The following is a 27473-nucleotide window of genomic DNA, read 5'->3' on the forward strand; positions in this document are numbered from 1 at the left end:
CAATAACTCTTGTGCAACACCTAAAGGGTTAACGACGTATGTAAAATCAGTTTTGAATACCTTGAGGGGTGTAGTTTCTTAGATGGGGTCACTTTTAGGGAGTTTCTCCTCTAGGGGTGCATCAGGGGGCTTCAAATGGGACATGGTGTCAAAAAACCAGTCCAGGCCTTCCAAAAACCAAACGGCGCACCTTTCACTCTACGCCCCGCTGTGTGGCCGTACAGTAGTTTACGGTCACATATTGGGTGTTTCTGTAAACGGCAGAGTCAGGGCAATAAAGATACAATCTTGTTTGGCTGTTAACCCTTGCTTTGTTAGTGGAAAAAATGGGTTAAAATGAAAAATTTGACAAAAATATGAAATTCTCAAATTTCCTCCCCATTTGCCAATAACTCTTGTGCAACACCTAAAGGGTTAACAATGTATGCAAAATCAGTTTTGAATACCTTGAGGGGTGTAGTTTCTTAGATGGGGTCATTTTTGGGTGGTTTCTATTATGTAAGCCTCGCAAAGTGACTTCAGACCTGAACTGGTCGCTAAAAATTGAGTTTTTGTAAATTTCTGAAAAATTTCAAGATTTGCTTCTAAACTTCTAAGCCTTATAACATCCCCAAAAAATAAAATATCATTCCCAAAACAATTCAAACATGAAGTAGACATATGGGGAATGTAAAGTCATCACAATTTTTTGGGGTATTACTATGTATTACAGAAGTAGAGAAACTGAAACTTTGAAATTTGCTAATTTTTTTCAAATTTTTGGTAAATTTGGTATTTTTTTGTGCAAAAAAAATAATTTTTTTGACTTCATTTTACCAGTGTCATGAAGTACAATATGTGACGAAAAAACAATCTCAGAATGGCCTGGATAAGTCAAAGCGTTTTAAAGTTATGAGCACTTAAAGTGACACTGGTCAGATTTGCAAAAAATGGCCTGGTCCTTAAGGTGAAAATGAGCCTGGTCCTTAAGGGGTTAAAGAGCTTGGTCAGTTTCATACAGTGCTAGGAGACCACAGCATGTCATCCACAACCTTTCAATTGGAGCCCTATCGATTCGGATCAAATTTATTTGAACCCCAATCGAATAAACCGATCAAATCAAATCTGAATCAAATTTCAAGAAATTTGCACATCATTATCTATCATCAAAAATGTTATTGAACACCTTAATCGATCTTTTTTACTATCCATCTCACTATTCGAATTAATAAAAAATCCTGCAGTTTTCATTCTGGCCACTAAGCCCCAAAACTTTCTGTTTTGTAGCGATCACTTCTTAGCAGGCATCTCATTATCTTCATGGGCAGAGTTACAAAGAATGAGTCTTTCTTTCTGTGCCATTTTATGTTCTTGTGGCTGCTGTAAAGCATTTGCGAATACCAAAATAATAGTAATTTTTTTAAAATTAATTTTGCTATTTGGTTTTGATTTGTTAAAAAGGTGATATGTTACCTTTATAGCATCACTGTCTTGTGTTTGAGACTAGCGCAGTGCTGGCTTTCATTGTCTAGATTAGGATATGTACAGTATGTAGGGAAAGCTATATACTCAGCAGGACTTTGGTATAATCAGTTCCTACTGAAACTTAAAACAGTTTTAGACTGAATTTCTTGCTAACAATCAAGAACTAAGATTCTAGGCAAACAGGACATAGAGTAGCCTAGGGCTATCTGGAAAACAAGGACACAATACAGCCACTGTGTCTTTGCTATCACTTTGGAAACAGCTTCATATAAATAAATGAATAAACTGCTGTGTGTTTCTTTTTATGTTTTAATAAATGATCATAATATTTTTGTCTATGACAAATTTGCTATTTATACCAGTGGCATTCAGCCATAGCCCATATTTTGCCCCGATGGGTCTTTCACAACATTTTTAGCATTTCTTGCGGATCCGTCATGGATCTGCAAAAATGCTTCCGTTACAATAATACAACTGCATGCATTCATCATGAACGAATCCGTTTGTATTACAGTGGATATAAAAAGTCTACACACCCCTGTTAAAATGTCAGGTTTCTGTGATGAAAAAAAATGAAACAAGGATAAATCATTTCAGAACTTTTTCCAACTTTAATGTGACCTATAAACTGTACAACTCAATTGAAAAACAAACTGAAATCTTTTAGGTAGAGGGAAGAAAAAAATATAAAAATAAAATAATATGGTTGCATAAGTGTGCACACCCTTAAACTACTACTTTGTTGAAGCACCTTTTGATTTTATTACAGGACTCAGTCTTTTTGGGTATGAGTCTATCAGCATGGCACATTTTGACCTGACAAGATTTGCCCACTCTTCTTTGCAAAAACACTCCAAATCTGTCAGATTGCGAGGGCATCTCCCTGTGCACAGCCCTCTTCAGATCACCCCACAGATTTTCAATCAGATTCAGGTCTGGGATCTGGATGGGCCATTCCAAAACTTTAATCTTCTTCTGGTGAAGCCATTCCCTTGTTGATTTGGATGTATGCTTTGGGTCGTTGTCATGCTGAAAGATGAAGTTCCTCTTCATGTTCAGCTTTCTAGCAGAAGCCTGAAGGTTTTGTGCCAATATTGACTGGTATTTGGAACTGTTCATAATTCCCTCTAGCTTAACTAAGGCCCCATTTCCAGCTGAAGAAAAACAGCCCCAAAGCATGATGCTGCCACCACCACGCTTCACTGTGGGTATGGTGTTTTTTTGGTGATGTGCAGTGTTGTTTTTGCGCCAAACATATCTTTTGTATTATGGCCAAAAAGTTCAACCTTTGTTTGATCAGACCATAACACCTTATCCCACATGCTTTTGGGAGACTTCAGATGTGTTTTATAAAATGTAGCCTGGCTTAGATGTTTTTCTTCGTAAGAAAAGGCTTTCGTCTTGGCACTCTACCCCATAGCCCAGAAATATGAAGAATATGGGAGATTGTTGTCACATGTACCACACAGCCAGTACTTGTCAGATATTCCTGCAGCTCCTTTAATGTTGCTGTAGGCCTCTTGGTAGCCTCCCAGACCAGTTTTCTTCTCGTCTTTTCATCAATTTTGGAGGGACGTCCAGTTTTTGGTAATGTCACTGTTGTGTCATATTTTCTCCACTTGATGATGAGTGTCTTCACTGTGTTCCATGGTATATCTAATGCCTTGGAAATTCTTTTGGACCCTTCTCCTGACTGATACCTTTTAACAATGAGATCCCTCTGATGCTTTGGAAGCTCTTTGTGGACCATGGCTTTTGCTGTGGGATGCGACTAAGAAAATGTCAGGAAAGACCAACTAGAGCAGCTGAACTTTATTTGGGGTTAATTAGTGGGATTAAATGATGGCAGGTGTATGCTGACTCCTATTTAACATGATTTTCAATGTGATTGCTTAATTCTGAACACAGCTACATCCCCAGTTATAAGAGGGTGCGCACACTTATGCAACCACATTATTTTATTTTTTTTTTGTTTTCTTCCGTTGAAGAAAACAACGCCTCCAAAGCGGAATGGTGACAGAATGGAAGCAAACTGATGCATTCTGAGCGGATCCTTTTCCATTCAGAATGCATTAGGGCAAAACTGATTAGCTTTGGACCTCTTGTGAGAGCCTTTGACGAATCTTAGAAACGGAAAGCCAAAATGCTAGTGTGAAAGTAGCCTAAATGAGAGCCTATTGATGGGAAGTTTGTTTTATACAGATTTCCATGCCAGTAATTTGTGAAGGTCAGTTATGACTGCCCAAAAAAATAAATGTGTCCTTTGATGGTATACATGAATAGACTGTTCAGGGATCACATTTGCAAACATAATTTTCCTCTGTACAACGGCATGCCCTGAGATTGTGGCTTGGTAACCACATCACTATACAGTCTAAGGCTAACGTCACATGTGCAGCAAAACTATCCGGCAGCTTGCCGGTGTTCTCCGGATCTAGCATAGCCGGAAAGTGCCACATGCCCTCCAGACCCTATTGGCTATAATGGGATCCGGCCCCTTCCAGGCATAAATGCTGGACAAAAACTGTTGTGTGCAACCATTTCTGTTTGTCTGAATCCCGGCATTTATGCCAGGGAGTGGCCAGATCCTATTATAGTCAATGGGGTCCAAAAGGCAGAATTGCATTGTTTTTCACACTCAAACATTCCAAACATGTTTTTAAGTTATATAATACAGTAGAGGTTCCCCAAAAAGGTGGCATTAATAAATAAAACTTGCCCTGCTTAAAACAAGCCCTTATACAGCATTTGAATGGTAAAGCACTGTGATAGCTTACCTCCTGCACTCCAGCTGTGGTAAAACTACAACTCCCAAGATGCCCCCTTGCTTTGCTGTTCTCAGAAATCCATAGAAATGAATTGAGCATGCTGGGAGTCGTAGTTTCACCACAGCTGGAGTGCCGGAGGTTAGCCATTATAGCGTTTGAAATGCAGAGATACTGTAAAAGAAAAAGACGATGGAGCCCTGAATTCTAACTGCAATGTCGGGCCTACTTTGCACTTCTGGTCTTATTCTAGAAGTCAGAATAGCTAACACTGTATTTGCCATAGCCAATAATTGTGACGCACTCAATAGGTAATGGAAAATGTTTTCTTTAAGAGAGAGGAGAGGATGTTATAAAAATGGATCTGCAGCGAACCCAGGAGAAGGGAGGGGAGTTAAGGACAGAAGTGGTGGAGGTAGTAGTTACTCAAGGTGGTGGTCCTCACTCTGGCTCTCCCTGGGGCTGTGCGGTGATGGGAAGGGTGCTCCCTTCTTCCCTTAAGTGTACTCTCTGGCTTTGAGACTCTTGCCTGGTGTTTTTACAGAAAGTATAATTTTAACATTGATACGAATTGGGCTTGAGGAAGGAAAAGCCCAGCTTTGCATGATTGACCGGTCTATTGTTAGAAAGATATGTCAGGGAACCTGTTACTAAAGCTGCCTATAATTAGGGCAGTATATTCTTTCTGACAGGTTGAAATGGTTGTTAGTATTGTCTTTAGTTGGTTCAAGGTGTACGTTTACTCTACCATCTACATGGAGGTATTTTCTCACATACAGTATGCCACTGACAATAAAAAGTATCCAGTAATTACAAAAAATATGTCATTCTCTTTGTAATCTGGATGCAGGGTTGATAATTAAAGGGCTGTTTCTCTTAGAGAACATACACTCGACAAAAAAGTCTGTTAAAGACACAATGTAAGTTTTTTATGCCCATTTTTCAACCATTTGTGCATTCATTTTCTGCCCGTCTGCTTTTAATGGCCGTTTTTTATCCGTTTGTCATGGCTGGTAAAAATGGCCATGAAAAATGTATTAATTTTATTGGCTATTTTTTAATAAAGATCTCAACCCCTGCAGTGCCCTCAGTATACATAATGTCACCTGTAATGGACTCCAGCGGTAATAATGTCCCCCATTGTGACCCCTAAAAGTAATATTGCCCCCTCTAGTGGCCCTAGCAGTAATAATGTCCCCAATGGTGGCCCATAATGTTCCTCATAGTTACTCCTGCAGTAATAATGCCCCCGTAGTGGCCCATAATTTCTCCCACAGTGTCCCGTGTCCCCCAGCTGTAATGTTTAGTTTTAGCAAAAAATAAGCATGCAGGTGGATGAGGTGAGTACTTTTTTAAATTTTTTTAATCCCTAAAAGGCCATATTGTCCTAGTGTACCCGTTTTTAACGGCCTTTAGACGGGCGCACTTCTGTCTTAGCGGCCTTTAAAAAAGGTCCAATTGCTTTCAGTGGGGTCCATCTGGCTGTGAAAACAGCCAAAAATAGGACTATTTTTTAATGGCCGCTATTCACTGGCTGTTAAAGAAAAACGGCCTTGTGAATAACCCCGTAGTCTACATTGGTTCTGAAAATGGCCGTGTGGATGTAGCCTCACAAATTATCCCCTTTCCACTGGGTGGGGAATAACTCTTAGATCGGTGGGGGTCTGACAACTGGGGCCCCTACCCATTATGTGAACAGGGGGTCTTGTCTCCTCCATTTGAATAGAGCAGCAGCTGAGCATATTGGCGACTCTTGTCTTTTTTTTTAAGGTGAACCTGAAAGGAACCAGACACCTAGTGTTAATGCTTCTTGTATTCACCCAAATCCAAGCCCCTTGTATGAATTCATAAAAGGACCTATCACATATTTGCTGCATACAGCGTATCTATCATTAATATGTCATTTATTTCTTTTGCAGTCCTTAGTTCTGTTCAAAAGGATTTCCAGAACTGGAATGTATTGTTACATGTGGGTTTAAATTTATGATAGAAAGACATTCCTGGAAAGATATTCCTTGACTTAGGGAACTCTGGAGTTGAATTTCCATTCTGCGTATAATTTCAGCATAATGTTTAAATCATTGATTGCATAGTACTGCACAGTACAGCATGTGAGCCCTATTTATAGATGTGATAGCTGTAGCGCTGTCCAAACGCAGCGCAGAGCGTTATAGCTAGGGAGAAAAAACCTCCCTGTGACGCTCTGCGCTGCGATTGGACAGCGCTACAGCCAGGGAAGAAGGAGATGCCAACGGAGAAAGACTCAGTCTCCTCCTTATTGCTCTGATGCTCAGCATTAGCATACTGAGTGGGAAAAATCCGGCGGGGCACAGCAGGGCATAGGAAGCATATTTTTTAAAATATCCTCTTTATAGGTATGCATATGGGCTGCGATACCAAGCACAGCCACTATACAATGTACAGAGCTATGCTTTGTATCCTGTGAGGAGGATGCAAAGCTCGGACACTTTCAAACAGTTGGCGAGGGTAGGTTATCAATATTGTACTCCTGGAAAACTGCTTTACAGAAGGGCATAAACAACCAGACCCAGGCACATCTTTCACTCTGTGATTCTAAACCAATTTGATTTCAATTACTATGACTTGCATAATAAAAGACTCATTTTTTGATGTACTTCCTTAACAATACACAAACAATATGCGGCCATGACAAAGATCAGATTCATCACTGACGTTCATGCTAACTGGCGTGTCAGAAACCATTTTCTATTTGGCATGCAAACACTAGACTGTGGCTGGTTCAGATTTGACATTGGCTGAGTAACTCTGCTGTAATTATAACATATAATGGCATACAAATGGTTTGCCAGACAAGAAATAAATATATGAGAAGTATTGTTTGGAATGATCTGACTTCATTAAAATGGAACTCCAAAGATGTGTCACAAAGAGATACAAGGAAATGTAAAACAAATAGTTTCCTGGAGAGGGAGGAAACATTTTGTTCAAATTAGTTGAAATAGCAAAATCTTGGAGTGACTATAAAGAGTAGAGATGCCGCATTCATACGTGATCGCGGCATCTGAGTGTAAAATTAACAATAAAAAAAAAATGTAACCAAACTTACCCCCTCCATTTGCTTGCGACGGGCCAGCTGCCGCCATCTTGCTTGAAGATCTCGGCCGAAATCCTGTGCAGCACGAGATTACGTCATCACGCCGGCTGGCGTGGTGACATATGACGTCATCACGCCGGATGGCGTGATGATATAATCTCGCGCCGCATGGGTTTCGGCCTAGATCTTCAAGCAAGATGGAGGCTGGCGGCCCGCCGCGAGCAAATGGAGGAGGCAAGTTTGAATTTTTTAGTTTTTTAATACTATTTCAGGTTAAATTGTTTCGCTGACATGAATCACGAGGAAATTCGGCTTCTAGGCGAATCGAATTTATCCTGAAATTCGGATCGAATTCCACTTCGTGGGATTCGATTCGCTCATCTCTAATAAAGAGAACATGTTTGAAAAGTAAAAAGTGACATGTAGGTTTGGCAAACCATTAGCAAAACTTTTTAGATTTCAGTGCCTTTATATATAAAATACAAAAATTGGATACAGTTTTAAAAATATTTTTGCTAGTATTGTAAATGGCTGAGCTATAAAACATGAAGCCTACATGCAACCTATGGTTTAGTACATATACCGTCTTGTGGTAACTTTATACAGCACCATGCTAAGCAAGCATTGCTTTTGGGGAAAAATATCTCTGTTATATGGCAGTTAAAATTAAATTTGATTCTGTTAACTTTTTTTTACCCTTTATCTGGGGATATAATCAGGGTAAATATAGTCAAAACAATAAGCAACAGTAAAATAATAAATTAGATGTATCCACCCATAGAGTGTTTAGCCCTATTATATATTAAATTATTAATCAAGGAGTGTCTTTTAATCAAAGTAGCGTATAGTTTTCAAGAGATTTTTCCTTTTTTCTACTCCCAAATCAATTTAAAAGAGTCTCTCTTATATGGAACCCCTATATTTATCTGTAGCCAAACAGAATTTACTACCTTGTTGTGTTGCTGTTTCCAGCTGCCAGATTTATCTATAATGTTCTAATGGCCAACCAGGAATCCAGATTTCCTCAGTGGGCTTCACTGAATATGACTTTTTTAGTCATTTTTTCAGTGACCAACTGGTAAATCTAATGGTGGAGCAGATGAACCTGTACGCCCAACAGTTCGTTGCTCAACACCCGGGCTCCTTTTTGGCTAGGCCCGGTGGCTGGACCATGGTCAGTGCAGCCGAGATGAGGACATTTTGGGGCCTCGTGCTGCATATGGGCCTAGTCAAGGACCCTAGTGTCAGGCATTACTGGAGTGGGGACATCCTCAATTTGTGTTTATTGAAACCCATAGTATGCAGAAAATGCAGTAAATCATAAGAGGTTTGTGTTTCTCATATACAATATTTTCATACAAATAGAGATCAATAAAACATCAATCCAAAAATAAGTGATAAAAGGAGAAGGGGAGACAAGACAAAAAAAATAGGGATGAAGGGAGGTGGGGGGGGGGGGGGGGGATGGAAAGGGGATAGACTAGTAGCCCAAATAAGAATTCAGAGTAGTAGGTCTGATATGAGCAGATTAAGCAAGAGTACCTGAGGTCAACCAGCCTGAAAAGTTAGCCGATGCACGGAACTGATAACAGGTTTCCCATTGTTTGGAATGTGCATCTCTTCCAATCGCTCCAGATGATCCAGGGCCTTTACCCAAGTGATTCTATGGAGACTTTCTGTTGAGCGCCAGGCCCGAGGAATGATTTGGCGCATTGTTATAATAAAGAATCTAAGATAAAAAATTTTTACCGATTTGATTCTACCTGGGAAAGCTGATAGGAGAGCTATCTGGGGAGATGGGGAGATGGAGGACCTGTAGAGATGATCGTGAAGCTTGAATATGTCCCACCACAGAGAGGCAACCCCGGGACAGTCCCACCAGATGTGCAACATGGTGCCTCTTGAACTCAGGCACCGCCAACAGGTACGGAGGGGTAAAACTGGTGTAGCTTAACCGGGGTCCTATACCATCCAGACCAAATCTTATAGTTAAGTTCCTGTATCTTACAGGATATAGAGGACTTATGGGTAAATAATAAGGATCTCTTCCACTGGTCAGGTGTGAGAGAACATCCCAGATCACTCTCCCAGGATTGTATAATTTTCTTACCCGGAGCAGGGAGCTCCTCCGGGTCGTCCCCGATCTCTCCCGAGTTCAGTATGGCGTATATGAGAGATATAGGATGTCCAGGCGCAGAGGTCGCAACACATATTTTCTCAAAATCGGATAAGGGGGATTGAAGTTGCGATCCAGGTGCCAGAGATCTAGTGAAGTTGCTCAATTGGAGATAATGGAACTAACGTCCAGGTGAATCAGGCATGAGATGTAACAGGTCTTTGAGGTCTATTAGCCCCTTAGTGGAGTGTATGTCCCTGACTCTAACCTGAGGCTTGGCTTGTAGCCCAAAAGATAGGGCCATAAGGTTGGAAGGTAGTGATGGGTGTCCAGATAGGTTTGTGAGTGGACCAGGGATCGTGGCCAACTTAAACTTGGAGTCGAACCCAATCCAAGTATCCACTATGGAAGACAGAAAAGGCGAGAGCTGTTGGATGGACAATTGGTTTAAGGTATTTTCGGGTACCAGAAGACACCCGGGATCAAGCCTGGGGCCAGCGCATGCTCTAGCTCGACCCATAGTTTCGTGTTGAAGTTGTGTGTGAGGTCAATTATGCAATGCTCTATAATATGACAAAAAGTTGGGCAAACCCGTGCCTCTCTGGGTCTTTGATCGAGTCATTAGGTTGTAGTTCAATCTAGCCCTGGACCTACCCCAAACTAAACGAGAAGCTATTCTTCTGAGTCGAGTGAAATAAGAAAGGGGAACCCGGCAAGGGATTGTCTGAAATAAATATAGGAACCTGGGCAGGACGTCCATCTTTAAGGTGTTGATTCTGCCGAACCAGGAGACATTTAAGTTCGACCAGGATCGAAGGTTATTTTCGATAGTATGGATTAAGGGTAAATAGTTGAGCTTGAACAGGTGGGAAGGATCCAGAGATATGTATATTCCCAGGTGTTTAAGCGCGTGTGGGGACCATTTCAACAGGAAGGAACTCTTGGTGGCGACTTCTCTGGGAGGGAGAGTGATATTTAGAATTTCAGATTTTTGAATATTAACTTTGAAGTTGGATAGTGATCCAAAAATCTCAAATTCTTTTAACACAGAGGGGAGGCCAATTCTAGGAGAGGTTAGGTATAACAGTAGGTCATCGGCAAACAGTGAGAGTTTATGTTCTACGTCACCAAAACGGAGACCTTTGATCGATTCGTTAGCTCGTAGAGCATTAGCTAAGGATTCCATGACTAATATGTAAAGGAACGGGGACAGGGGGCACCCCTGGCGCGTTCCGTTTGAGATAGAAAAAGGATCCGATAGTGTGCCGTTGACACGTACTCGGGCAGTGGGGCCGGTGTACAGGGCCATAATTCTGTCATTTTTGAACCCAAGCTAATATGGATTAAGGTTCTCTCCAGCAAATGCCAACTGACCCTGTCGAAGGCTTTTTCCGCATCGACCGAAAGCAGGCATAAAGGGCTCTTTAACTGTTTAGCTTTAGAAATCAGACTGATGGATTTAATGGTGTTGTCGCGGGCCTCTCATCCTGGGACGAATCCCACCTGTTCCCTATGAATACAGTTTGGTATGTGGGGGTGTAGTCTCAAGGCTAATATTTTTGCAAATATTTTTAAGTCTATATTGAGGAGGGAAATAGGCCGATAGTTTGAGCAAAGGGAATAATCTTTGTCCGGTTTGGGGATAACTGTGATATGTGCCTGATATCGAATTGAATGTCTCTAGGAGTAAAGGGGCCAGGTCATCACTGAGTGTTTTGTAAAAATGGGCGGTTAGCCCATTTGGGCCTTGACTCTTCCCATTTTTAAGATCTTTAATGACGGACAGAAGTTCTGGAGTGGAGAAATCATCTTCCATACCAGAAGACGCGTCACCTGGGACACATGAGGGTCCGAATTGGGAGAGGTCATTTTGTACGTCGGGGGGCGACGATCTAGAAGCATTTGCACGAGTTTGGTCTAGATTATATAAATTGGAGTAATATGTCTGAAATTCATGCGCGATTTCGAGCGGGGCGTGGACCCGACCTTTCGAGCCCACGTTTAACGAGGGGATATGTTTGAGAGGGATACGTAGGTGTAGGGATTTTTGGTCAAGTATTTTTAAGATCTGTTGTCGGATGGAGGAGAGCTCAGCTTTAAGGGAGTCCGAAGAAGAGGTCTTGTTTATAGCCTCTTTAGCGTCCAGTTCCGTAAGGAGTGTAGAGAGCTTATGAGCCCTTTCCTTTTTGAGCCTAGCCCCATGCGACAAAAAGATACCCCTAAGGACACATTTAAGGGCTTCCCATTTTAAAGGCGGGCAGTGTTATCTGACCTATGATCAGAGATAAAGTCTGCAATGGTTTTTCTCACGTCTGCAACACAAACTGAGTCGTTCAAGAGATTGTCATTAATCTCCAGGTGAACATACGGGAAAGTGTGTGGGTTGGGGACAGTAGGCCAAATACCGGTGCATGATCAGACCAAATCATGGAGTCGATTGAGCATCGGGGCTCAAGGTCCAGGAGGCTCTGCGACACGGAGAGATGGTCTAATCTGCTGTAGCTGTTGTGGGCAGAAGAATAGAAGCTGTAGTCTCTGACACCCGGATGCAAGACCCTCCAGAGGTCAACTAATTTGAGAGATGTGAGAGTTGCTTTAAACATGCGCAGTGACGAGGGAGAGATCGCAGATTACCCACAGAGGAGTCCAGCTCGGGGTCCATGACCATGTTGAAATCTCTGCCTAGGATGATACGGGAACCCTCCGCGAAGCCAGCCAGTCTTCTCAGGATTTTGGTCCCAAAGGATGTTTGATGATCAGCCTTTTGAATCAATATCTGAAGCTAAGACCTTAGGTCGGAAAGCTTTGTGGAAAGCTATGGAGACTCCACCTGCTTTTTTATCTGCATGGGGACTGTGGTACCAGGTGGGGTAGTATTTGTTCACATAGCTTGGTATAGATGAGAGCTTAAAATGCGTCCCCTGTATCATTGCTATCATAATTCTTATTTTATGAAATCGATATAGGATTTGGCTGCGTTTTTCAGGCTTGTTAAGGCTAAACGATAAAAGACCTGTCATGGTGGGTAAGAAAGGAGAGAGGCAAGATTATATGGCTGGACTACACGTAAGGAAAAGAACACAAGTGGGGGGGGGGGTGGCGAACACATGTTACAATAAAGGAATAATGTGAAACCAGTAGACATGGACTGGGGTTTTAGAGCTCAAGGGGAACCAAACAATCGGTTCAACGGTCGCTAAGTAACGACGAGTCGTCACGTACAACACTGCAAAAAGTGTTGTGGTACCTAGTAGGGGAAGGAGGAGACAAGGGCAATACAGCAGCCCAACATGTCTCCGGATAGGTTATGAAATATGTAAATGAAACAAGTTTTAAACAGCCTATCAAGCAAAAACATTGAGCAGGACAGCAACATTGAACAGGGGGGGCCTATGTGACAAGGCCATGTGAAGATAATAGCAAGAATGTGGTGATAACTGGGAGCCTATCAAATGTCGGACAGTTCAGTCCTTAGAAGGGCGAGAACTTCTGGAGGGCCTCTGCTGTTTCGGGCGTGCCATTTGCCAGGAATTCCTGTGCGGCGTGGGGGTCATCTCCCGTTGTCTGGGCCAGTCAGGAAGGTTCACAGGCGGTAGGTCGAAGGTGTCCAACATCCTCTGGAGGTCAGTGATGGTTTTGAAGGAGGGGGATTTCCCGTCTTTTTTAGCAAATAACTGGAAGGGGTAGCCCCAGCGATAGACAATGTCATTGTCCTTGAGAAGGAGCAACAGTGGTTTAAGAGCTTTGGGCAGCATAAGTGTGCGCCTGGCCAGGTCTGGCAGGATAAGTACGCCAGGGTAATCTGGGAGGCTTGGCGACAGGTTCCTAGCGGCTTTGAGGATTGCCTCTTTTTCTTTGAAGAAATGGACCCTGCAAACAATGTTGTGTGATCAGGAAAGATCGGTTGATTTCGGGCCCAGTGTTCTGTGGATTCTGTCATATCTCGACAGGTGATGTTTTATTAAGTTGCTTGTCAAAGAAACTTTGGGCCCAGTGCTCTAGGTGATGTGGAAGGACAGATTCGGGTACACCTCGTATGCGGAGGTTGTTCCTTCTGTGCCTTTTTTCGATGTCATCAAGATGGTTCCGGATGTCTTGGATTTGCTCAGTGTGATCTTGTAGGGCCTGCTGATGAGACTCAAGTGACTGGAGAGTCTGTTCCTGGATTGCCTCAATTTCCTCTACTCTATGTGCCACTTGTTTGAGATCTGACTGCAATGCCGCCATGTCTTGCTTATGGGAGGCTTCTAGCCTAGAGAAGAGAGCATTTAGCTCCTGTTTAGTGGGGAGAGCCATCAGGCGAGGTCGGTGCCGCCAGTATGGTTGTATTAGCAGGGAGTCCTGAAGAGCCATGTGACTGGGGTGATGAGCCTGGCGTGGAGCGTCTGCTGTCCGCCAGTGCAGGAGAAGAGGGGGCTACTGAGGACGGGCTATTAACAGCCCCAGCATATGATGAAGCCCCTGATGGAATGAACGGTGAATGACTAGGATTCGGGGACGCGGCTGTGATGGTTAGTGCCGCGGTCTCCTCACCTCCAGTAGCGTCCGCCATCTTGGGGAGCGTGGGATTCTTGGCGCTTCTCGCCGGCTGATAGCTGGAGGCAAGGAAGCGCTCTATGGCCCCGGAATCTCTCTCCACCAGTGCCGGTGTGGACAAGGTTCTCTTCCTCCTGTTTTTCATGAGGGTAGATAGGCTGTGTGTGTCCCGAATCTGGGATATGCGCCGGAGGCAGTCAGGAGCTCAGAGTGTGCGCTGCTCACTCGGCCATTGGCAAGCTCCGCCCCTCATCACCAGACCCCACTTTACAGTACGGCCATGACACGCTCCCGGTTTGAGGCCATCCGGAAATGCCTGCATTATGCAGATAATGCAGCATGTCCCCCCCCAAGGTGATCCTGCCTATGACCGCCTGTACAAAATCAGGCCGGTCATCGATCACTTTGGGGCCAAATTTGTACAGGCCTATGTACCTGGAAGGGAGGTCGCGGTTGATGAGTCTCTCATTGCGTTCAAGGGGAGACTCATTTTCCGCCAGTATGTTCCCTCAAAGCGGGCGAGGTATGGTGTGAAGCTGTACAAACTTTGTGAGAGTACCTCAGGGTACACTTACAAGTTTCGTGTGTACGAGGGGCGAGATTCCCGTATTCAACCCCCAGAATGTCCCCCCACTTTGGGTGTTAGCGGGAAACTTGTGTGGGACCTTATGCACCCACTGCTAGATAAGGGTTACCACCTGTACGTGGATAACCTTTATACTAGTATCCCCTTGTTCCAGTCCCTCGCCGCCAGATCCACGTCCGCTTGTGGAACCATGCGGAAAAATCAACACGGCCTCCCTGCCCACCCCCTCCAGGTTCCTATCCCCAGGGGTGAGACCCGTGCCCTTACCACTGGAAACCTGTTGCTGGTCAGATATAAGGACTAGAGGGATGTCCTTGTACTGTCCACAATTCATGGTAACGGCATCACACCTGTCACTGTGCAAGGTACCGCGGCAACGGTCCTCAAGCCCGATTGTATCGTCGACTACAATTGGTATATGGGAGGAATTGATCTCTCTGATCAAGTCCTCAAGCCATATAATGCCATGCGCAAAACCCGGGCATGGTACAAAAAAATTGCGGTCTACTTGGTGCAGGTTGCCTTGTACAACTCTTTTGTGCTGTCCCGGAGCGCTGGCAACACAGGGACATTCCTTCAGTTCTATGAGGCAGGCCGGAGTACCTCGGGAACTGGAGGCGCCCGGTTCGTCCCTGGCCAACACTTTCCAGGTGTGGTCCCCCATACTTTAAAGAAGGGACGGACCCAAAAAAGGTGCAGAGTGTGTCACAGGAGGGGGATACGGAAGGACACCACTACACAATGTGACACGTGCCCCGATCATCCGGGCTTCTACATTATTGGTTGCTTCAGGGAGTACCACACTTCCATGGAGTACTAAATTTATATCCCAATTTAGCCACTGACAATCCGCTAAAAAACTGGTTCTCAGACTTGAGACACTAAAACGAAAAATATTTTTTTTCAAGAATATTGTTTAGTAAAACTAAAATAAATTAAAAAAGTTGACTTATTAGGTATCGCCACGTCCGTAATAATCTGCTCTATAAAAATATACCCCCCTAACCCCTCAGATAAAAGTATTTTTTTGTCACCTTACATCACAAAAATTGTAATAGCAAGCGATCAAAAAGTCATATGCCCCCCAAAATAGCGCCAATAAAACCGTCTTCTCATCCTGCAAAAAATGACATAAGATAATCGGCTAAAAACAAAAAAAAATGACTCATACTATGGAGATACTAAAATGTTTTTTTTTTCTTTATAAAAAGATAATATAGTGTAAAACATAAATAAATAAATAAAAAGTAGACATATTAGGTATCGCCGCGTCTGTAAGAATCTGCTCTATAAAAATACGCCCCCTAACCCATCAGATGAACACGGTAAAAAAAATAAAAATAAAAACGGTGCCAAAAAAGCAATTTTTTGGCAAATTTTCCATGTTAATCAGTTTTTTTTCCATTAACAAAGCAAGGATTAACAGCCAAACAAAACTTTATATTTATTACCCTCATACTGCAGTTTACAGAAACACCCCATATGTGGTCGTAAACTGCTGTATGACCAAACGGCAGGGCGCAGAAGGAAAGGAACGCCGTGTGGTTTCTGGAAGGCAGATTTTGATGGCCTTTTTTTTTTTGGCACCATGTTCTATTTGAAGCCCCCCTGATGCACCCCTAGAGTAAAAACTCCATAAAAGTGACCCCATCTAAGAAACTACCCCCCTCACGGTATTCAAAACTGATTTTACAAACGTCGTTAACCCTTTAGGTGTTCCACAAGAGTTATTGGCAAATAGAGATGAAATTTCAGAATTTCTATTTCTGGTAACTTTGCCTCACAAAAATGTAATATAGATAAACCAAAAATTATATGTACCCTAAAAATAGTCCCAACAAAACTGCCACCTTATTTTCTAGTTTCCAAAATAGGGTCACTTTTATGGAGTTTCTACTCTAGGGGTGCATCAGGGGGGCTTCAAATGGGACATGGTGTAAATAAACCAGTCCAGCAAAATCTGCCTTCCAAAAACCATACGGAGCACCTTTCCCTCTACGCCCTACTGTGTGCCCGTACAGTAGTTTACGGCTACATATTGGGTGTTTCTGCAAACTACAGATTTGGGGCAATAAATACAGCATTTTGTTTGGCTGTTAACCCTTGCTTTGTTACTGGAAAAAATGGATTAAAATGAAATTTAAGAATTTAAATTTATTGGCAAATTTTCCATCTCCATTTTCCAATAACTCTTGTGCAACACCTAAAGGGTTAAAAAAGTTTGTAAAATCAGTTTTGAATACCTTGAGGGGTGTAGTTTCTTAGATGGGGTCACTTTTATGGAGTTTCTACTCCTGGGGTGCATCAGAGGGGCTTCAAATGGGACATGGTGTAAATAAACCAGTCCAGCAAAATCTGCCTTCCAAAAACCACACGGCGCACCTTTCCCTCTACGCCCTACTGTGTGCCCGTACAGTAGTTTATGGCCATATATGGGGTGTTTCTGCAAACTACAGAATCGGGGCAATAAATATTGAGTTTTGTTTGGCTGTTAACCCTTGCTTTGTTACTGGAAAAAATGGATTAAAATGCAAAATATGCCAAAAAATCTAAATTCTGAAATTTTATCTCCATTTGCCATTAACTCTTGTGGAGCACCTAAAGGGTTAACAACGTTTGTAAAGTCAGTTTTGAATAGATTAAGGGGTGTAGTTTCTAGAATAGGGTAATTTTTGGGTGGTTTCTATTATGTATGCCTCACAAAGTGACTTCAGACCTGAACTGGTCCCTAAAAATTGGGTTTTTAAATATTTCTGAAAAATTTCAAGATTTGCTTCTAAATTCCTAAGCCTTGTAACATCCCCAAAATATAAAATATAATTCACAAAATGATCCAAACATGAAGTAGACATATGGGGAATGTAAAGTAATAACTATTTTTGGAGGTATTACTATGTATTATAGAAGTAGAGAAATTGAATCTTGGAAATTTGCAATTTTTTACATATTTTTGCTAAATTTGGTATTTTTTTATAAATAAAAATATTATTTTTTTACTTCATTTTACCACTGTCATGAAGTACAATATGTGACGAAACAACACTCTTAGAATGGCCTGGATAAGTAAAAGCGTTTTAAAGTTATCACCACTTAAAGTGACACTTATCAGATTTGCAAAAAATGGCCTGCTCCTTAAGGTGAAATAAGGCTGTGTCCTGAAGGGGTTAAGGAGTTAAGTGCACTCACTTACCCAGGAGCCAAAAAGTGCCATACTTATTTTACTATTTTATAAAATAAATATCTGATGGCCACATTCTTGCTAGAGATGAGTGAATTTCCTGAAAGTGACATTTTTGGCTAAGGGTGAAAAAAAAATGGTCCAAAAATTGTGGTATCTGGAGAAGCAATGGCTTTTTTTTAAGAAGCGGTCCAAATATTATTTTAAATAATCGTTTTGGTGATCAACCTGGAAAGTGTAGATGCAATAGCTTTTAAATGAAATCATTTAACATTTATCCCATTTTTGGGAGCAGGTTTGTTATGGACAAGACTGGAGATATGTAGCTGTATAGATAGTTGTAGTGACGCAAGCACCACATGGAACATGATGGATACAGTGGGAGATAATCAGTTGCATAGGGCAAGTAGCAGCTGCAACAGCACCCCAGTATAAAAATGATGGACAAGACAGAGGTTGTGCTGCTTTGTAGGGGTTGTAGTGGCAGCAGAAGCTGCAATGCATTAGCAGCCATACAGTATGTTGGACAGGCAGATTTTGAATTATGTGATGAAGATTGGACTGATTTACATTGATAATAAATTGAGTGGTTTGCCTTTAAATACTGCACAGTGGCGCAGTCTGACAAATGGCTAACAAAACCAGCTTCCCTGAGGCAACCTGAATAAGGCTACTTTCACACTAGCGTTTGGGGTTCCACTTGTGAGCTCCGTTTGAAGGCTCTCACAAGCGGCCCCGAACGGATCCGTAGAGCCCCAATGCATTCTGAGTGGATGCGGATCCGCTCAGAATGCATCAGTCTGGCTCCGCTTGGCCTCTGTTCCGCTCAGCAGGCGGACACCCGAACGCAGCTTGCAGCGTTCGGGTGTCCGCCTGGCCGTGCGGAGCCAAACGGATCCGTGCAGACTTACAATGTAAGTCAATGGGGACGGATCCGTTTGAAGTTGACACAATATGGTGCAATTTTAAACGGATCCGTCCCCCATTGACTTTCAATGTAAAGTCTGGACTGATCCGTCTGACTAACTTTCACACTAAGAATTTTTTCGGAACTATAATGCAGACGGATCCGTTCTGAACGGATCCCAACGTTTGCATTATAGGAGCGGATCCGTCTGTGCTGACACCAGACGGATCCGCTCTGAATGCAAGTGTGAAAGTAGCCTAAGTTACACAATATGACACATTGACTACTGTCTCCAACACCTAACTCTCTGAAATATTTATAAATGTAACTACTGTAATTGTCCTCCCTTCACAATGAAGTAACCTCTCTGACCCTAAACTAGCTACTGTATATTGTGTTCTCTTTCCTCTATCTAACAGATGTGCTCATGATCTTCCTTCTTCATCTTCTTATCTTCCCTGTATTCTGATATGTACAGATCCAGCAAGCACCAACGTGGGTTAATTCGTTAACCCGAAAGTGTAACAAGCTTTGCACAGTGTTAAACTAAGCCAGCATGATAGGCTTGTGTGTTAAAGCACCAGAAATTACTGTAACACCTGCTACATCTGTAAAATGGCAGAAGCTACTTTGATTGATTCATTGAAAACCAAAGTTTTTGGGAAATTCCGGATTTAGTCGTCTCTAATTATTGGCAAAAATTATTTTAGCTTAGTGCAAGTGCATTTTTTCAGTATCTTTGTTCTTTGTGATAATTTTATGAACCAATGAACCCCCCCCCCACCTCGTCCAAATCAACGCACACTCAGTTTTTACAGGAGAGTCAGGAGCCACCATTACTAGTTAAGCCTGTTTCCTATAATATTCCTTTTTATTGTCAGCAGTAAAACAAAGTGCTCCTTGTATCTGCCTGCAGTGTACACTCTCTGGCCACCAGATGTCTGTAAATTTGAAATATTCAATTTTTAAAAAAAATGAAATTCTTTTAAAAAAACACCAAACAAAAGATATGTGACAAATAATAAGATTGTTTTCTGCATTTATGTTACACTATAAAGCAAGCCTGAATCAGAAACACACATACACATATGTATTATATATAAAAATGAAAAACGATCTGTCTGTCTAAGCCTTTTTTACAGGATTAAAACTAGGTCAAATCAGGATTAACACAATGAAAAAAGAAACCATAAAGCAAACACAATCCTTTCTGTGCATTATAAAAACCACACAACAAAAAGAGGACAGAAAGAAGGATATATTTCTTAATAGTTTTTATAGGCTCGTGCTTTTTGTTTCTTTAGCATTGCTATTAAGACATTATTATATTTTGTGCGCTAAATGTAGAACATTTTGAAAGGGCCCCGTCAATGTACTTTCAATAAAGACATTCCCTTCAGTTTAAGATTTCTATTGTATGGTTTATACAGTATGCTGGAAGTTTAGCTTGGATGGAAAAGACGCTACAGAGAGCACTAATAAACAGCTCCCAAAACACTCCCAAATCTGAAACTTACAAAGAGTTGAAGGGGGAATGTAATTTAAAACATAACTTTTACAAAGTATACAATAAAATGATAAATAACACTACTATTACAGTACATAAATATAGGGAATAGGTTTAGTCAAATGTACCCCCATACTGGTAGTCAAGCAAACACATATAAATAGAAATGTCAAGGACAAGGTATATATTTGAACATTCTTACCGGATCCAGTGCAGATCAGTCAAATGAGATCCAGTATAATGCAGAAGACCGGATCCAGTACCAGTCAGTCAGATTGGATCCGGTAAAACGCAGGGGACCTGTTGAAGATACCGGGGAGGTCCTGTAGCAGTGGTAATTGTCACTGGGAAGGATATTGTCCCTAGTTTGTCCTACAGATGAGGGGGGGAATAAGTTAGACCCTGCCTATCTACACAGTATACCCGCCCCGAAGGGGGAGACCCCGTCCAGATACCTGCCCCTATATTCAGCCAATTACCTAAATTGTAGTCCCTAATACCCACTCCCCAATTTAGGAAATTGGCCGAATATAGGGACATCTCTAGTTATATGTGTTTGCTTGACTACCAGTAAGGGGCTATATTTGACTAGACTTACTCCCTATATTTATGTGGTTGCTCGACTACTAGTATGGGGTTACATTTGACTACACCTACTCCCTATATTTATGTATTGTAATAGTGGTACAGCACATTGCCCTGTGTAAAATGGGGAAATGATGCCTAGTGCTTACAGTATACAAAGTGAACTGGGGACAAACTATCGTTGTAACAATCATTCGCCCACATCTCACTTTGTATTGGGACATGTGAAATGCACTTAAAAAGAGGGCTTATTGCCTTGTACATTGTAGATTGGCTTGCGTTTACTGCTCAACATTGTGTTTACTGCCTGACATTGGCTCGTGAATTCTTTGCTTTTACTTTATTTCTTTACTGTTATACTACTGTGTGTATCATAGACATGCTGTGACATCACAGTGTGCTTTATTCCTGTACATGAGGGAATGATACAAGCACAGAGTGAAGAGACCGAAATATGCATGTAATCTTAATGTTCTGAACTTGAAAAAATTGATCTATCTATCTATGAATAAATGTGAGCCCTAAAAAACAAGACCCCAAGAAAAAGGATAAAAGTATTGGGTGATCCAGTATTATGTTTCTCTGAATGAGACATGCAAGCCAGTTCTCTTTCTAAAAGGACAAGAGTATTGAGCATCTAAATCAAACATTTCCCTGGTTAACTGAGTAGCCTTGGGGGTACTCTTTACCATTAGGAAGACCAAAAAGTGTGCATGAGGAGTATTGTGGTCCAGCCAACATTGCTCTGCCTTTCTGGAAACCACAATTTAAATTATAGTATCTCATACCTGCTGACATCAGATATGCTTAGTGTTCTTTTCTTTTTGGAAGGAAAGTTAATTTGCATACCTTTGGTTTTTTGGCTTGCATATTTTGTTTTATTAGAGTATTATGCATGGGTCCCTCTCTCTCTCTCTTTCTCTCTGATATTTGCCTGAAGAAATTTGGGTTTGTTAGAATATTAATTTTTCAGGAAATTCAGAACAAAATCTGAATCTATAGAATCTATAAAATGAATTTGCTCATTTGTTTATTCATATTGTCATAATATAGTTCTATCATGCAATATTACATTGTTATTGTTAACTCCTTGCAGTACCTTCCCATAGTCCTTCTTGATACTAGGCTCTTCCTCTCGCCCAACCCGGTCTTCTAAGATGAACAGTCTTCTAAGCAGATTTACATCCAAAAGAAAATGAGAAAAACTAAAAAAGGATAAATACATGTCTAAAAACATATTAACATAGCCCTACAGTGTGTGTTATAAAAAACAATTTAAAAATTATTTTGGTATCCCAACGAATAAAAAAACTCTAAAACCGTCTGGTCATTTAAGACTTCAAATCACTGCTCATTAAGAGGTAAAATAATAAAGAGTCTGTAATATTTCCAGAACCTCGGCATCAATTTGGTCTACTTGTATTTTGATGCAGCCCATTCAAGTGGGGCTGAGCTACAATACCAGAGACAGCCCATGGAATAGAGTGGTACTGGAAAATAGCTGGCCTTTATTATAATCCTGTAAAGCTTATTATATTTGAATTGTTGCTACAGTCCTGATCAAAAGTTTAAGACCACTTGAAAAATGGCAAAAAATCATATTTAGCATGCTGGATCTTAACAAGGTTCCAAGTAGAGCTTCAACATGCAACAAGAAGAAATGGGAGTGAGACAAAACATTTTTTGAGCATTCAATTTAATGAAAACAACGAATAAACTGAAACAGGCTGTTTTTCAGATGATCAAAGGTTTAGGACCACACCCCCAAATCAGAAATCCAACAGAAATCCAACTTCCAAACATGAACTCAGTAATGAGTAGCTCCGCCGTTATTGTTTATCACTTCCAAAATTCGTTTCGGCATGCTTGATGCAAGCGTTTCCATGAGGTGAGTGGGAACATTTCTCCAAGTGGTGAAGACGGCCGCACGAAGGCCATCTACTGTCTGGAACTGTTGTCCATTTTTGTAAACTTCCCTTGCCATCCATCCCCAAAGGTTCTCAATTGGATTTAGATCAGGGGAACACGCAGGATGGGCCAAAAGAGTGATGTTATTCTCCTGGAAGAAGTCCCTTGTCCTGCGGGCATTGTGTACTGTGTACGTTGTCCTGTTGAAAAACCCAGTCGTTACCACACAGACGAGGGCCCTCAGTCATGAGGAATGCTCTCTGCAACATCTGGACATAGCCAGCGGCCGTTTGACGCCCCTGCACTTCCTGAAGCTCCATTGTTCCACTGAAGGAAAAAGAACCCCAGACCATTATGGCGCCCCCTCCACTGTGGCGCATAGAAAACATCTCAGGTGGGATCTGCTTGTCATGCCAGTAACGTTGGAAAGCATCAGGACCATCAAGGTTAAATTTTTTCTCATCAGAGAATAAAACTTTCTTCCACCTTTGAATGTCCCATGTTTGGTGCTCTCTTGCAAAGTCCAAACAAGCAGTTCTGTGGTGTTCAAGGAGACGAGGTCTTTGAAGACGTTTTTTTTTTTTCAAGCCCTTCAGTCTCAGATGCCATCTGATGGTTATGGGGTTGTAGTCAGCACCAGTAAGGGCCTTAATTTGGGTCAAGGATCGTCCAGTGTCTTGACGGACAGCCAATTGGATCCTCTGGCTCAGTGCTGATGAAATTTTTTGGGGTCTTCCATCTGACTTTTTTGTTCCATAACCCTCAGGATCATTTAGGAAATTCCAAATGACTGTCTTACTGCGTACCACCTCAGCAGCGATGGCGCGCTGTAAGAGACCCTGCGTATGCAGTTCAACAACCCGACCACGTTCAAAAAGGGAGAGTTTTTTTGCCTTTGCCATCACAACGTGTGACTACCTGACAGAAGATGACAATGAATCCACATCTTTGCACAGATTTGGCCTTTTAAAGGCATGTGGTCCTAAAATTTGGATCAGCTGAAAAACAGCCTGTTTCAGTTTAATTGTTATTTTCAATTAATTGAATGCTCAAAAAATGTTTTGTCTCACTCTTATTTCTTCTTGGTGCATGTTGAAGCTCTACTTGGAACCTTGTTAAGATCCAACAATGTAAAATATGATTTTTTGCCATTTTTCAAGTGGTCTTAAACTTTTGATCAGGACTGTATAATCAATACAGTACACAGCACAAGGGATTGAACCTTGGAATAGAGGTGACCTGTAAAATAACAGCTGACCATTAAAATGTATGTGACAACAGGAAGCAGCAAGAACTTAAAACATAGGGGGACATTTATCACTTCCTTTCCTTTTGCCTGAAAAGTAGCGTTAAAAAGTCACAGGTATGACTTTTTAACCTCAACTTGGTTGCCTTTTCCCTTCTTTGCTGTCCTCAACACTTTTCTAAAAGAAGGTGTGGCAAGGATTGGGAAAGGGGTGTGTCCAGCTGCAGTGACAAATTTATCTTTATTTACGCCAGTTTTGCGGTTTAAATGAAGCCAGAAATCTATGGCAGCCCTGAACAACTTTTTTTGATGCACCAGACCTAATTCTTTTCTGGTCAGAATGATGGTCTGACAGAGTATTAAGAAAATATTTTTGCTGTGATTTCAGTCTACACAGAGATTAAAGTAAAGTGTATCTAAACGTTTCTAAAAAATTTTGTTAAGCCGTTAAAATGCCATAAAAATAATTTTGTTAATTATTTTATTAAAGGGAACCTGTCACCTCCCAAAACCATCCCAAGCCGCCAGCAGTACCTGCTTGTAGCCAGCAGTGTGTTTCTGATGATGCCTTACTTCCTGAAGGCAGATGCAGCAAAAGTACTGAAAATGTTGTTTTATCCCCTGCCCGGCGCGCTTCTCCACATATGCTTGAAGTCAAGGGGGCAGCGGCCTCCTTGCTTCAAGTCACAGTAACCGCGCCCCCTTCCCTGCCCCTTCGCTGTGATTGACAGCGCTTATGCACGAGAGTCTGGCTGCCTTTGCCGAACTGCCGGCTGTCAGTCACAGTGAAGGGGAGGGAAGGGAACGTGGTACCGTGACTTGAAGCAAGGAGGCCGCTGCCTCCTTGAGTTCAAGCATGTGTGGAGAAGCACGCCGGGCAGGGGATAAAACAAAGTTTTCAGTACTTTTGCTGCATCTGCCTTCAGGAAGAAAGACATCATCAGAAACCCACTGCTGGCTACAAGCAGGTACTGCTGGCGGCTTGGAATGGTTTTGGGAGGTGACAGGTTCCCTTCAATTGATTTATTGTTTTACCAGCAAAACCAGCTCCTGAAGTAAGGTCTCTCTATAGCGCTTTTTGCTGCAGTGCATACAGAATCTGTAGACCGTAGCCATGTGTGCTGTGTATGGATTCTGTGTTCTACAATATGTTCTATGCTAGGCTTTGGTGGAGTGAGGACAGGCAGGAGCAGAAATGTGCTGTGCTAGAGCTCCTGCCTGTCCTTTTTCCTCTCCGCTAAAGACTGGCATAGCACAGCGGCGCAGGGTACCCTGCATCAATGTGTTATACAGAGGTTTCATCGGAACAGGACAGAAGCAGCGATGTGTGCTCCAGGCAGTATGGTGCTCACTTCAGCTCATATTATAGAACACACAATCCATACACTGCATATGTGTCTACGGTGTATGTATTCTATATGTGCTGCAGTGAAAAGCGCTATAGAAAGGCCTGGACTTTGGGGACCTGTTTTGCCAGTAAAACAATAACATGTGAATGGAACATGTGAAAAACACCAAAAATTCTAAAATATATATACAGTATATATATATATATATACAGTACAGACCAAAAGTTTGGACACACCTTCTCATTCAATGAGTTTTCTTTATTTTCATGACTATGAAGGCATCAAAACTATGAATTAACACATGTGGAATTATATACATAACAAACAAGTGTAAAACAAATGAAAATATGTCATATTCTAGGTTCTTCAAAGTAGCCACCTTTTGCTTTGATTACTGCTTTGCACACTCTTGGCATTCTCTTGATGAGCTTCAAGAGGTAGTCACCTGAAATGGTCTTCCAACAGTCTTGAAGGAGTTCCCAGAGATGCTTAGCACTTGTTGGCCCTTTTGCCTTCACTATGCGGTCCAGCTCACCCCAAACCATCTCGATTGGGTTCAGGTCCGGTGACTGTGGAGGCCAGGTCATCTGGCGCAGCACCCCATCACTCTCCTTCATGGTCAAATAGCCCTTACTTTCAAAGTTTTCCCAATTTTTTCGGCTGACTGACTGACCTTCATTTCTTAAAGTAATGATGGCCACTCGTTTTTCTTTACTTAGCTGCTTTTTTCTTGCCATAATACAAATTCTAACAGTCTATTCAGTAGGACTATCAGCTGTGTATCCACCTGACTTCTCCTCAACGCAACTGATGGTCCCAACCCCATTTATAAGGCAAGAAATCCCACTTATTAAACCTGACAGGGCACACCTGTGAAGTGAAAACCATTTCAGGAGACTACCTCTTGAAGCTCATCAAGAGAATGCCAAGAGTGTGTAAAGCAGTAATCAAAGCAAAAGGTGGCTACTTTGAAGAACCTAGAATATGACATATTTTCAGTTGTTTCATAATTGTTTGTTATGTATATAATTCCACATGTGTTAATTCATAGTTTTGATGCCTTCAGTGTGAATCTACAATTTTCATAGTCATGAAAATAAAGAAAACTCTTTGAATGAGAAGGTGTGTCCAAACTTTTTGGTCTGTACTATATATATATATATATATATATATATATATATATACAGCATGTGTAACATAAAAACTTGATTTAAACAATAGGTAATTTTCTGATGTCACATTAAACTAAAACATTTTATAAGTGAAAACCAGACCACGTCTGACATATGAGGTATAATAAATGAGTAAGGATGTAAAATATTAACAATTGGGTTAAAATCAAGTAACGTTCATACATTCAATGGTATGATTATAGGAAAACCTTATATTTTGCCATTGAGGTGAATCAGTATTGATATACATATATTTTTTTTTCCAGAAACATTTTCCAGCGATTTCAACCTTAAAGAAAAGTTCTTAAATCATTTGACAGGTAAGGATTATTGTAAACGATTCATGAATGAAATTCGCTTAAATGGACAACTTGTAATGCCACATTTCTCCTGGGGCATTTTCTTCTTCCGGTGATACCCGCAGCTTGCCTCCTCTAGGGGAAGAATTATGCTTACTTTCTGCGGTCCTGCACACTGGCTTCCGTGTGTCTTCTGATCCTTGGCTTGTTTCCACAAGAGACAAGAAAATGTCTCCTCTCCACAAGAGACACATCGCCGCAAAAGCCAGTAATTGGCTGCAGCAAAGCAGCGGACCACGTCCATGGTAGGGAGGAAGTAAATAAGCCACGGACCGGACGATGGACACACGGTGTCGAGCATGCAGGGACATAGTGGCAGCGAGCAGGCAAGTATGATTCTTTCCTTAGCAGAGGTAAGCTGCGGACATAAAGGTAAATTACAGTTAGAGATGAGCGAAGGCTGCTTCGCCGAATTTTACAAAAAAATTTGCTTTGTGACAATTTACTTTGTCATGAAGTGCATCTTTTTGTAAGTAGCGGGTGCAATGACAGGGAGCTGAGATAGCGCCGCTCCCCATTATTGTACCCCTCAGATTCTGCGTTCATGCATAATTGCGGCATTTGAGAGAAAAAATAAACTGTGTAAAATTAACAGAAAAAAAATTAAATCATACTTACCGCCTCTACTTACAAAGGTAGAAAGCTGCAGAGCTCAACTGTGTTCGCTTAATGGGATGCATGGATCAGAGCTCGTACCTTGCCGCAACAGTGTAAGGAAA

At 41.7% G+C, this 27473-nt stretch overlaps 1 protein-coding gene across 2 annotated transcripts in view; it reads left to right on the forward strand.

Annotated features, from left to right (window-relative positions):
- Positions 1 to 27473, forward strand: part of ALKAL1 (ALK and LTK ligand 1) — a 109219-nt gene that overhangs the window by 71702 nt on the left and 10044 nt on the right. For both annotated transcript variants that reach the window (XM_040433487.1, XM_040433488.1), the window contains exon 2: positions 26662 to 26715. In XM_040433487.1, coding sequence (XP_040289421.1) covers positions 26662 to 26715 — 54 coding nt within the window. The remainder of the gene's footprint in view (positions 1 to 26661; positions 26716 to 27473) is intronic.

Source organism: Bufo bufo, chromosome 5 (assembly GCF_905171765.1).
Source record: "Bufo bufo chromosome 5, aBufBuf1.1, whole genome shotgun sequence".
NCBI lineage: Eukaryota > Metazoa > Chordata > Amphibia > Anura > Bufonidae > Bufo > Bufo bufo.